The sequence below is a fragment of the Lolium rigidum genome, chromosome 3 (assembly GCF_022539505.1).
Source record: "Lolium rigidum isolate FL_2022 chromosome 3, APGP_CSIRO_Lrig_0.1, whole genome shotgun sequence".
Taxonomy (NCBI): Eukaryota; Viridiplantae; Streptophyta; class Magnoliopsida; order Poales; family Poaceae; genus Lolium; species Lolium rigidum.
In genome coordinates this window covers 86882759-86894626 of record NC_061510.1, presented here as the reverse complement: position 1 = coordinate 86894626, position 11868 = coordinate 86882759, and the positions used below count along the sequence as shown (strand labels likewise).

General features: G+C 55.6%; 1 protein-coding gene across 1 annotated transcript; it reads right to left on the bottom strand.

Moving 5' to 3' along the window:
* Positions 1-9247: 9247 nt before the first annotated feature.
* On the bottom strand, positions 9248-11618 carry LOC124697312. Its single transcript, XM_047229921.1, has one exon. The coding sequence runs from the start codon at positions 11294-11296 to the stop codon at positions 9329-9331; it is 1968 nt and encodes a 655-aa protein (XP_047085877.1). The 5' UTR covers positions 11297-11618; the 3' UTR covers positions 9248-9328.
* Between the last annotated feature and the right edge of the window lie 250 nt (positions 11619-11868).

Here is an 11868-nt window from a genome sequence, read left to right as displayed (position 1 = left end):
GCCTAGAGCCGCGGCTGGCCGAGACCCCTCCGAGCGACGGCCCGCAATGCTCTTTCCGGTCACACGCGGCGATGCGAAGTGCAAGGGCGTGCCACCCGACCTATACCTGGTCGAGAAGGTGATGGGGAATGCCTCGCTTAGTTCCCGCATGGCATACACGTAAACGTTAAATACGAGCCTCGATCGGCTCTCAAGTTATCCCGTGAATCGGCTCAAAGAGCCGATCCACCCATGATCCGTGCGGGGTGCACGAATACTTGGTGATCCCGCTTGATCAAGATAAAGCTAATGAGATCTACGACGATTTAGGGTTTTCACCGCATAATCGGATCATCCTACTCCGAGTTGGGCCTCGCGGCCACGCACGGTGCTCATAAGCCGATCCTAAACAAGGCCAAAGAACCAACAATGTAGTTGATCCACGGAACATCCCGTTTAGGACTTGCGAACGCCACCCTACGCGCCACCGGATCCTCCCCCTTTGTAGGGCCTAACTATTGCAGATATTAAACTAATCCTTGCAGAGCAAGGAGCAATCGTAACGGATCGGATCTACTAAACGATGAACAAGCAGGTGCCGCCCCCATGCCCGAGATAGGCATGAGGACGGCTAGATATGCAAGGGTTGCACTACGTAAGCATGTTTATACGAAGAACAATGCTAACCCTAACACATCTATGATAACTACGTTGCCCGCCATCAAAGACGCTTCAGTACGGGCAACGCATGAACAACGTGGAGCTTGTGCTGCCTAGATCGCAAGATGCGATCTAGGCAGCATGTCGCTTACCTGATTGAAACCCTCGAGACGAAGGAGTTGGCGATGCGCCGAGATTGGTTTGTTTTGGGGTGAACGTTGTGTTGTTGTTTATTCCATAAACCCTAGGTACATATTTATAGTCCAGGGGACTTCCTAATGTGGGCGTGCACTAAACCGTGCACGAGATAAACTCTAACTTTCAATCTAAATATAATCTACTATAATTAAAGATACACGGGCAATCTAGCCCAAATTCTCCGTGCCAGGCCGCTTTAGAGATCTTCCACGTGTAATCTTCCAAGCCCATCCTGATCACGGCCTACCTCCTGATTTGGCCAAAATCGGGCGATAACACATGCCCCCCTGGTTTTGGAAATGACATTTCCAAAATCATTACGCTTTCCTTCGTCGGGTCATGTCGTGGCAGAGTAGAGCTGTTGCAGTATCCGTTATCATTATGCCCCGTCTTCTCAGCTTCTCTGCAAAATTCGATAGCTCTGGCGTCATCTCCTTGGAAACTGTAATGACAATAAATTTCCACCAGGCTTATCATTATTTAACTATGCCGATCGACTAGCCTTCTTCATCCCCTTCCTCTGTTCCAGCCATCGGCACCCAAAAAACCCTCTTCCCTCGTAGCAATGTCTTCCTCTTCCTCTTCTTTCTCAAACCTCTTCCCCCACTCCTCGCCGAAGAAGAAGAACGAGGACAAGCCTCATTCCGAGGTGAACCCCTCTCCTCCGACAATGAGAAGAAAGAAGGGGAAGCAGCGAAGGCCAAGGCCTTCCCCTCCGCCAAGCTCCCGCCGCAGAAGCGCTCCCGCATGTGGGCGGACAGCGAGGATGAAGATGACGACGAAGAAGAAGAAGAGGAGGAGGAAGATGAATCTTCCTCTTCCGCCGGGTACCCGCCAACCAAGCGCTTCCGCTCCTGGGCGGACAGCGAGGACGATGATGATGACGAGGAGGAAGAGGCTCCGGCCACGGGCTGGGGCAGCAGCGACGAGGAACTCCCTGGGAGCAGCGCCGACGACATCGACGGCGGTGATGACGAGGATAGCGACGACTAGTAGAATAGGTCTAGTAGTAGCAGTGCACTAGGCACTAGATCCCTCTTTTGAGAGCCATCGGCTCTTTCTTGTAAAGTCGCTCCTCTGAATTAATGAAATTGTTCTTTTGATTCATCTTTCAATTGCTCCAATTTCACTCCTTCCGCTCGTCATGCGAAGACCGATAGTAATGTATCGGATTTCTTTTCCTTTGGACACTCATGAAGCCGAACTCTCATGTCGATTAGCTCGTAGGCCAGGAACTTCTCAATTTCAGGCTGCGACTTGGTGTCTGATCATAATTCTTCGCAGTACCTTAGCCGATGACTACTCATCGGCCATTCCGAGAATCTAGTCCCTTTCCTCCTTTCCTGATCTCCATGTAGTCCGTTGCCCCCCGAGTCTTCATCAAGGCGAGGACAGTCGTAATCAACCACATGTGTCACCATCGGCCTCCGAATCGTAATGCAGTAATCAGCCGATTCCATCAAAATCGGCTTTCTAAAGAACTTTTAAGGCGAGCTGCCCCCGAGCCTCCGTCAGGGCAAGAATACCGGCAAGGATGCATAAGTCGTTGAGCGCGTAGCCGTAGGCCGCCGGTGGGTTTTGGCCCCGTGCAACCGTACTAAAGTCGATGACTGCGCATCGGCTTCGCTTCTTGCGAAATTTTTTTTTTTATTTGGCCGATTTTTCTCAATCGGCCCCCAATGTTCCTCTGCACACATGTCTGCACATGTTTATCTGCATAGGTGCACATGTTTATCTGCATGGGTTCATCTGACTATATGCCCCCCGAGCCGAATCTGCCAAATGACTGCAGATATCGGCTTTCATGGTTAGTCGGGCACCGCACTTGCACGTCGGCTTCGTAAAGATTCATGCTGACTTTCTTCGCCGACGTGGCTGCCGCCCGATGGCTCGTTGCTGAACACAAACAGAATATGTGCGAGAGGATAATTTTGGCCGATTGCTCGGAATCGGCCTCCACATTGCTTGTTCGATGAAGGTTCCGCGATGAAGATTTTGTAATGTTCCTCCATAAATTTTTTGGGGCCGATCACAAGGATCAGCCTCTGCACGGTTTGCTCATTGGTTTGATCTTGCTACTTGGTCAGGGCTGGATAAAACCAACCCGACTTCTCGACTTGATGCGCTTGCTCGTCGTCCACCTTGAGTGCTCCGTGGAGTCGTGGAGCGCTACAGCTCGTCGGCAAGACGAGTACCATGTTTGTGCCAGCCGATGTCTCATCATCGGCTTTCCTCTGTTTAGGCGCCACTCCATTTTTCGTGGACGACCCTCTTCATCCAGGGTTCGCTGGACCTTTGCAGCCAGATCAGGCCGTGCCTTCCTTAGCGTATGCAGGTACAACCTCTCGGCTTCCTCTAGGCCGCGCAATCGCTGAACCCTGCGCTTTTGGGAACGGCTGAGTCCGTCAGGGCACCACCTTGGCCGGTGGTACCTATCTTCTTCCACTTCTCCCTCGTCTTCTAAATCCTCAAGATCGGCCCAACGAGGTGACTCAGCGCGTTTGCTTTGTGGCGGGAGAGGCCCTAGGCGCTCGAACACGGACACGTTGGCTGCCCCCTTCTTTTTCGGTTGCATTCGGGCAATTGCCGATTGTGGGCAATCGGCTCATTCCCGAATCCCAGCAAGTGTCCGAAGAAAGGGCAGTCCCAATGCCCGGCGTTGTCCTCTTGCTCCCTTGATGCTTCCGTGGCACGGCGCTCGTGCTCCTCCTCATCGCGATCCCGCCGACGATGTCTTCCGGCTTCTCTAGCCAAACGATCTCCTTCATCATCATAGTTGGACCGTCGGCGTTGGTCATACCGACTCACATATTTGTTGAGGAGGTGGTCGCAGAGAGGTCGTTGATATCTTATATTCTTCACTTCTCCCTCCGTGACGTAGCGCTTGCCATCATGATGGAGCCGATCGCGTGGAGCGGCCTCCTCCGTATCTTTGCTATGAGAGCAGCTGCCCTCATCTCCATCTTTGCCGCAGTGGTTCCCGGTGTCCTACCATGTTGATGCTGAACGTGGGACCTGGCCGGCAGCCCTCGGGGTAGATGGCTTCTACCATGTTAACGGCGGGGAAGGGCTGGGTGTCTACCTTCATGGCGTACTCGGTTGAAAATTAAACGCCCTTCTCTATCGCCGCTTGGATGTGTTGACGCCACACCTCGCAGTCGTTGGTGGCATGGGAAAGCGAATTGTGGAATTTACAAGTACGGCTTTCCGTTTAGCTCTTGCGCCGTGGGGAACTTGAGACCTTCAGGAATCGTCAATCTGTTTCTCCTTGAGTAGGAGGTCGAAGATTTGTTCGCTCTTGGTCACGTCGAAATCAAATCCCCCGGGCGGCCCCGGTGGCTTTACCCATTTGCGGGACACGGGGTTCCTCCCCGAGTCCACTCAGCCATCGTTACTTCTTGGTCTCCCGCGAGCACTTCACTTTCCTCTCGTATCGACCATGACTATCGCACGCTTGAACTTGTCTTGGTACAGAGTCCGGGTGGCGCTGTTCATATGCCGATAGTTTCGAACCATGTGCGCCGCCGAGGGATAATCTCGCTTGGGAGGCCATGTCCTTGAGCTGTGTTGCAAGGCCAGCTATCGCCAACTCGATCGCTTCCTTTTCAGTTATACGAACCGAATAACATCGGTTCCTAAGGTTCCCGAAGCGCTGGATGTACTCTGTCACCGTTTCTCCGCGCTTCGACGTAGTTGTGCTAGATCGGCAATGCTAGAATCGGAAGCTTCGAATGATATTGCATGTGGAACTCGTTCTTCCAATTGCTTCCAAGATCGGATGGAGTTTGCCGGCAAAGAGGTATACCATCCAAAAGCCGATCCCGTGAGGGACCGTGAAAAGAGCCTCACGCGTAGTTGATCCGACACCGAAGCCGGTCCTAGTTGCGCCAAATATCGGCCGATGTGCTCGATGGAGCTGGAGCCATCCGATCCACCGAATTTGGAGAAGTCGGGGAGCCGATATTTAGGTGGCAGCGGGATCATCTCGTATTCATCGGGTACGGCTTGGAATAGCCGATTGCCCTCCTTTTCGGCATAATGCCGAACTGGTCTCTCGGCATGGTACCGATCCGATCCGCCGTGTCTGGCTGCAGGAGATGCGTTCCGAAGATTCGCCGGGGTGGCGTACTTAGCCAGCCATGTTTGCTTTTCCGGCTACGAGCCAACCGCAGGAGCCGGGCTCGGGAGTTTCGTCGGGGTGGCGTACTTAGCTGGCCACGTCTCGCTTCTCAAGCTCGTCGCCGACGTTCCTCCCGTTTGCGCCGGAGTCCCCGACGTTGTGGCCTGGTTCGAGAGTGCCCGGTTGCCACAATCGGCACATACGTGCACGCGTATCCTTGAGGGATCTCCTTAGGCGCCTCAACCAAGAACTCGGTAGTCATTAGGGTCACCACCGATCTTGTAGACGACGAATGCCGGTGTAGCCGGCACTTCAGCTGGTGCTGCCAACGCATATGGCAGCGGTGGACGGGACTGGAGTGGCAACTCTCCTTGGTGCGTCCCGAGAGCTGGTCCGGACGGCGAGTACCGGTGGCTCATGATCTCTCGGATCACGCGCGAGCGAGACGCTCCAACACGTTGACCAAGTTTTCGCAGTGGCGGTGTAGCGAGTGAGCCACCAAGTAGTTAATCTCCTCGCCGCGGGGCCATGGTGCGTTCCTCCGACGGGGCGAGAGAGATCTATCCCATCGAGTGCACCTTGTGGTGAGAATCCCTTCCATCCGATGCCATGGGTACGGGTTCTCCGAAAAGAGCCGATGAGGTCGGCTTCGAGGGTGGCCTTGATCTCGTCATGTTTCTTCTTGAGCTCGGCGAGCAGCTCCTCGTAGGTGACCGGCGTGCCGTCCGTCGCCATCTCGGATGTAGATGGCGATGTGGTTGATGTGATTGTCCCACCGGGCGTGCCGGAATGTGTTGACCGCCAAAACCCACCGTCGGGCAGCGACGATCAGCACTAGTAGAGCCGGGAAGAGCCTAGAGCTGCGGCTGGCTGAGACCCCTCCGAGCGACGGCCCGCAATGCTCTTCTCGGTCACACGCGGCGATGCGAAGTGCAAGGGCGTGCCACCTGACCTATACCTGGTCGGGAAGGTGATGGGGAATGCCTCGCTTAGTTCCCGCATGGCATACACGTAAACGTTAAATACGAGCCTCGATCGGCTCTCAGAGTTATCTCGTGAATCGGCTCAAAGAGCCGATCCACCCATGATCCGTGCGGGGTGCACGAATACTTGGTGATCCTGCTTGATCAAGATAAAGCTAATGAGATCTACGACGATTTAGGGTTTTCACCGCATAATCGGATCATCCTACTCCAGGTTGGGCCTCGCGGCCACGCACGGTGCTCATAAGCCGATCCTAAACAAGGCCAAAGAACCGACAATGTAGTTGATCCACGGAACATCCTGTTTAGGACTTGCGAACGCCACCCTACGCGCCACTGGATCCTCCCCCTTTGTAGGGCCTAACTATTGCGGATATTAAACTAATCCTTGCGGGGCAAGGAGCAATCGTAACGGATCAGATCTACTAAACGATGAACAAGCAGGGTGCCGCCCCCATGCCGGAGATAGGCATGAGGACGGCTAGATATGCAAGGGTTGCACTACGTAAGCATGTTTATACGAAGAACAATGCTAACCCTAACACATCTATGATAACTACGTTGCCCGCCATCAAAGACGCTTCAGTACGGGCAACGCATGAACAACGTGGAAGCTTGTGCTGCCTAGATCGCAAGATGCGATCTAGGCAGCATGTCGCTACCCGATTGAAACCCTCGAGACGAAGGAGTTGGCGATGCGCCGAGATTGGTTTGTTTTGGGGTGAACGTTGTGTTGTTGTTTATTCCATAAACCCTAGGTACATATTTATAGTCCAGGGGACTTCCTAATGTGGGCGTGCACTAAACCGTGCACGAGATAAACTCTAACTTTCAATCTAAATATAATCTACTATAATTAAAGATACACGGGCAATCTAGCCCAAATTCTCCGTGCCAGGCCGCTTTAGAGATCTTCCACGTGTAATCTTCCAAGCCCATCCTGATCACGGCCTACCTCCTGATTTGGCCAAAATCGGGTGATAACACAAGTACTACACGATGCACACACTGTCACCATTATACCGTGCAAGAGGAATAAACTACTTTAATAACATCACTAGAGTAGCACGCAGATAAATTGTAATACAAAACACATTGCAATCATAAAGGGATATAAATAAGCACTTCACTATGCCATTCATAACAGTGAATAAGTATTCTGTGAAATATAGCCTAAGAGACCCACACGGTGCACACACTTGTCACCTTTACACATGTGGGACAAGGAGTCTCCGGAGATCACATAAGTAAAACCCACTTGACTAGCATAATGACATCTAGATTACAAGCATCATCATATGAATCTCAATCATGTAGGGCAGCTCATGAGATTATTGTATTGAAGCACATAGGAGAGAGATTAACCACATAGCTACCGGTACAGCCCCGAGCCTCGATGCGGAACTACTCCCTCCTCATGGGAGACAGCAGCGTTGATGAAGATGGCGGTGGTGTCGATGGAGAAGCCTTCCGGGGCACTTCCCCGTCCCGGCGGCGTGCCGGAACAGAGACTCCTGTCCCACGGATCTTGGCTTCGCGTTGGCGGCGGCTCCGGAAGGTTTTCTCCGGTTTCGTCGAACGTGGTAGGGTTTTCGCGACGAGAGACTTTAAGTAGGCGGAAGGGCAAGGTCGGTGGAGTCCTGGTGGGGCCACACACTAGGCCGACGCAGCCGGGGCTTGGGCCGCGCCGCCCTATCGTGTCCCCACCTCGTGGCCCCACTTCGTTTCCCCTTCGGACTTCGGAAGCTTCGTGGAAAAATAGGACCACGAGCGTTGATTTCGTCCAATTTCGAGAATATTTCCTTGCTAGGATTTACGAAACCAAAAACAGCAGAAAACGAGAACTGGCACTTCGGCATCTCGTCAATAGGTTAGTTCCGGAAAACGCATAATAATGACATAAAGTATGCATAAAACATGTAGATATCATCAATAATGTGGCATGGAACATAAGAAATTATCGATACGTCGAAGACGTATCAACACGCGAAGTGTCCGCTCGCGTCTGACGGCTGTTTCGTCGGGCCCACTTGGTAGTGACCCAGACTAGATGCATCTTCTCAGCGGTGCCAAATCTAGGGCCGAGGCATCGCTTCAGCAGTCTGTGTGACATTAATGGCGACGCCTCGCGTGGTGCGCGGCCGTCGCCTAACTCTACGCACGAAGTAATGGCGATGCCACGCGTGCCGAGGCCGTCACCTGCCTCTGGCCTATATAAACAGGGGCGCGCGCATCTCATGTCCTCCCACACTAACCCTAGCCGCCGCACAACCTCCACCGTAGCGCCGCTGCCGCTCAACCTCCACCGTAGCCACCATGAGCAGCGCCAGCCGCGGCCAGGCTGCCGTGACTCCACCTTCTACTCCACCTCCCCCGGCCTTGAGCTCCGATGAGGAGTTCGATGACGACGACAGCACAGGCGACCTCCTCGACCCGGTCAGGAACGCCAAGTTCCTAGCTGACGTGGAGAAAGGAGCAGAGGAGGAGCGGACGGGCCACGCAGCGTTCGATGCCGAGATGGAATGCCGCAGGGTGGCGGCCGCCGCAGCCGCAGAGGAGGACGCCTTCGACATCTCATGGTCCTCCGACGACCCTTATGCGCCTACCCCCGAGGAGAAGGCGACGGGGCAAAGGGTGTTAGTCGAGTCCTTCAAGACGCTCAAGAACGACGCCGCGAACGCGACGCTACGGCAGTGCCTGGTAGAGGACACGGCGGCGCACCGAGCCATAGTGGCCGCACGGCAGGCAGCGGAGAAGCAGACGAGGGAGGGATGCAACGACGGGGCCGGGCCGTCGGGCAGCAAGTAGTCTAGGTTTCTACTTGTATAGTTTATATGTAGTAGTTTCTATGCTTTTTAAATATGTTTGCAAAATAAAAAATGGATCACCCACCCAGACGCAAACGAACGCGCGGATAAATATGTCCGCGGGGCGACGACATTTCGAACTCCCAAAAGATCACCAAGATAAATTCCATGTACACACTTAGCCTCCGCAATATAGTGTTAGCTATGATGGTACCAGTGAACAAAACAAACAAAGTTAGGAATAAAGTTGAGTCAGGTGACACCAAGTCAAGTCAATCCAGATATGTGTCTGAAAAAGCTTGTACTCTGAATAAATAAGTGACAAGTCGCTACCTCATATTGTTGGTCAGATATCATTTCATATGAACAAGCACTTCCTTCTCCATGTCTAGCTTTGTGCATACAAAATTGATGTGCATAAATGGTACATGAACAAGTCTCTACTGCATTTACATATCCTTGAAAACAAACATAAGCGTGTAATGTACACTCTACCAACGAGTACTGTTGGAATCAGCGAAGAACAATCGGGATAAATCTTGAATCAGAAAAGAACAATGAACTAAATCCAGTTCACGTAGCTAGATGATGGAGCCCCTTGACTGGAAGAGATCCAGCCGACCCTTGGCTTTGGACAGCAGCGGGTCGACGCGCAGGTCCTGCACCAGCTGCGCCTGCTTGGACGCCCAGAGGAGCACGGCGAGCACCCCGGCCTGCGCGAGCTCCTCGCTCTCCGGGACATGCAGCGCGACGTAGCAGAGCAGAATGAGCGCCTCGACCTGCAGCTGGTCTCCGAGGTAGACGAGCTGGACGAGGTGCCGCGCGCCGCCGTGGTCGACGATGGCCTTGGAGTGGGTGACGTGCAGGTGGTTCTCGTTGCAGGCGAACTTGGTGAGCGCGACGATAGCCTCCTTGGTGACCGGCGGCTCGCGGTCGTCGAGCAGCCGCACGAGCGGGCCGATCACGCGGGTCTCGCTGGCGGTGAAGGTGCGCGACAGGCAGCCGAGGGCGGTGATGCACGGGAGCAGCAGGTCGTCGTCGTCGTGCTCCCCGTTGCGCACGATGCAGAGCAGCTGCTCGGCGACGGCCTTGGCGGGCGGGGAGCTGGGCTTGAACGCGGACTGGCGCAGCGGGAGGTTGTGCTCGGCGACGCGGGTGATCTCCATGATCGCCATTGCGGAGTAGAACTGCAGGTGCGTGCCCGCGCCGCCGTCGCCCTTCTCGAGCAGCCTGGCGAAGCAGAGGAGCGCGCGGGATTCCGTGATGTTCTTGCAGACTCCCGGATGGCCGTGGGCGAGCTTCCACAGAGCCTTGGCCGCCATGGCCTTCATGCGCGCCTTCGTGGCCGGGTCCTCTGCCTCGCGCGATCCACGGCCGCTCGAACCGTTTGAGCTCAGCTGGGGCCTGGTGGGTGGTGGAGCCGTGACTCGGTTCGTCGTCGTAGTCCTGCCGGCAGCCGCGGACTGCATCTGGTTGTTGCGCGCTGGCTGCTGGGCGGCATTCGAGGCTTCCGGCGGTTCGTTGGCAGAGTAAGTAGAGGTTCCTGGAAGCATGCTGGGCGTGCTGGCGAGCACAACAGAGTGAAGCGACCTCATGGGCTCCGGCGGCGGGGTTGCCGTGCCCGTGCTCCTGCTGCTGCTTCCAGCGACAGAGTACCTGCTGTGTTCCTGGATGGTGCCAGCGGCGAGGTGGCTGACGAGGTGGCGGACGACGGAGTTGGTCTGCGCGAAGAGGTCCTGGCATATCTTGCTGTGGCTGGCGAGCGACGCGATGGCCTCGGCGACGGCGGCCTGCACGCGCATGGGCGGCTCCTTCAACGTGGCGGCGTAGACGGCGCAGACCCCGGCGTGGATAAGCCTGTCGACGCTGGCGTCGTCGCGGCCGAGGAGGCCGAGCGCCGTGGCGGCAGCCTCCTGGCCGTCGTCGGAGCCTTCCTTGAGCAGCCTGACGAGCGGCACGACGCCGTCCTCCTCGACGATGAGCTTGGCGAAGTGCGGGTTGTCGCGGGCGAGGGAGGCGAGGGTGGAGGCGGAGTCGGCGCGCACGGCGAGGCTGCCGGTGTGGAGGCGCGCGATGTGGTCCCAGATGAGGAAGAGTATGGGGTCGTTCTGCGCGATGTTGGGCATGCCGCGCAGGTCGTCGTCGTCGCCGTCAACGGCGTCGGCGCGCGGGGAGGAGATGCGGATGAGCCAGGCGACGTCCTCGACGGCGGTGTCGAGCAGCGCGAGGGTGCGCGGGAAGCCGGAGACGGGGTTGAAGCTGAGGAAGCGGCGGAGGCGGGAGTGGCTGTCGAAGCAGCGTTTGGCCATGGCGCCGGCCTTGGCGAGCGCCTGCATGGTGCCGTTCACGATGCGCTCGGCGGGGCGCTCGTACAGGTCGGCCCGCGCCGCCTGCCGCAGCACCTCGGCGAGCTTCTCGGCGCGCGCGCGCAGGTCCTTGCACTCGGGGCGGAAGCACTGGCCGGAGCCCGCTTGCTTGGCCACCTGGTCGGCGAGCTTGATCGGCTTCGCCAGCATAGCCTTGAGACCCTCCCCCATCCCTCTCTCCATGTGGTCACAGACAATTCGAGCTCAAAATGGCAGACAGAAGCCTAGCAAAATTGCGTAGAGCCTCCCCGAATTGTAGGCCTAAACTGGTCGTCTGTGCCACGCCGGCCGACGAGCTGCCAGGACCGACACCAAGGAACTTCCGGTCAGAACGAGGCGGGGGATGGTGGATTCCAAGGCAGCTGTTTTGGCTATCTTTCCCTACCCGTTTCGTCTCTTTGAAAGCAACACGCGAGCTGACGATGGAGAAGAAGGGGATGAGATGAGAGTAGTCAGTCGCGTGTCAGCGAGTGAACTTCTGCATTGGTTCCTGAACGGCGCTTATAGTTTCAGTATGGTCGTCGAAACTGCTTGGGAGATTCCGTGCTAATGGTACGCGGTTGCCTGGTATCTATCTCTCTACCCATTAGCACCCTTCTTAGCAACAGGGTCCTAAAATAACTCGGCCGTCGGTCCAAGTAGGCGGCCGTCCGTCCGTGACCGTGTTCGGATTGCCCTAACAACAGAGCAATCGACAAACTACTCCTACAATATACTCTAGCAGTCAAAGAAACGCGGGAATGGTAAACTGAACC

Bases quoted from the DNA above. Each gene is read 5' to 3' on its own strand.
- LOC124697312 (XM_047229921.1), bottom strand. From the start codon at position 11,296: ATGGAGAGAGGGATGGGGGAGGGTCTCAAGGCTATGCTGGCGAAGCCG.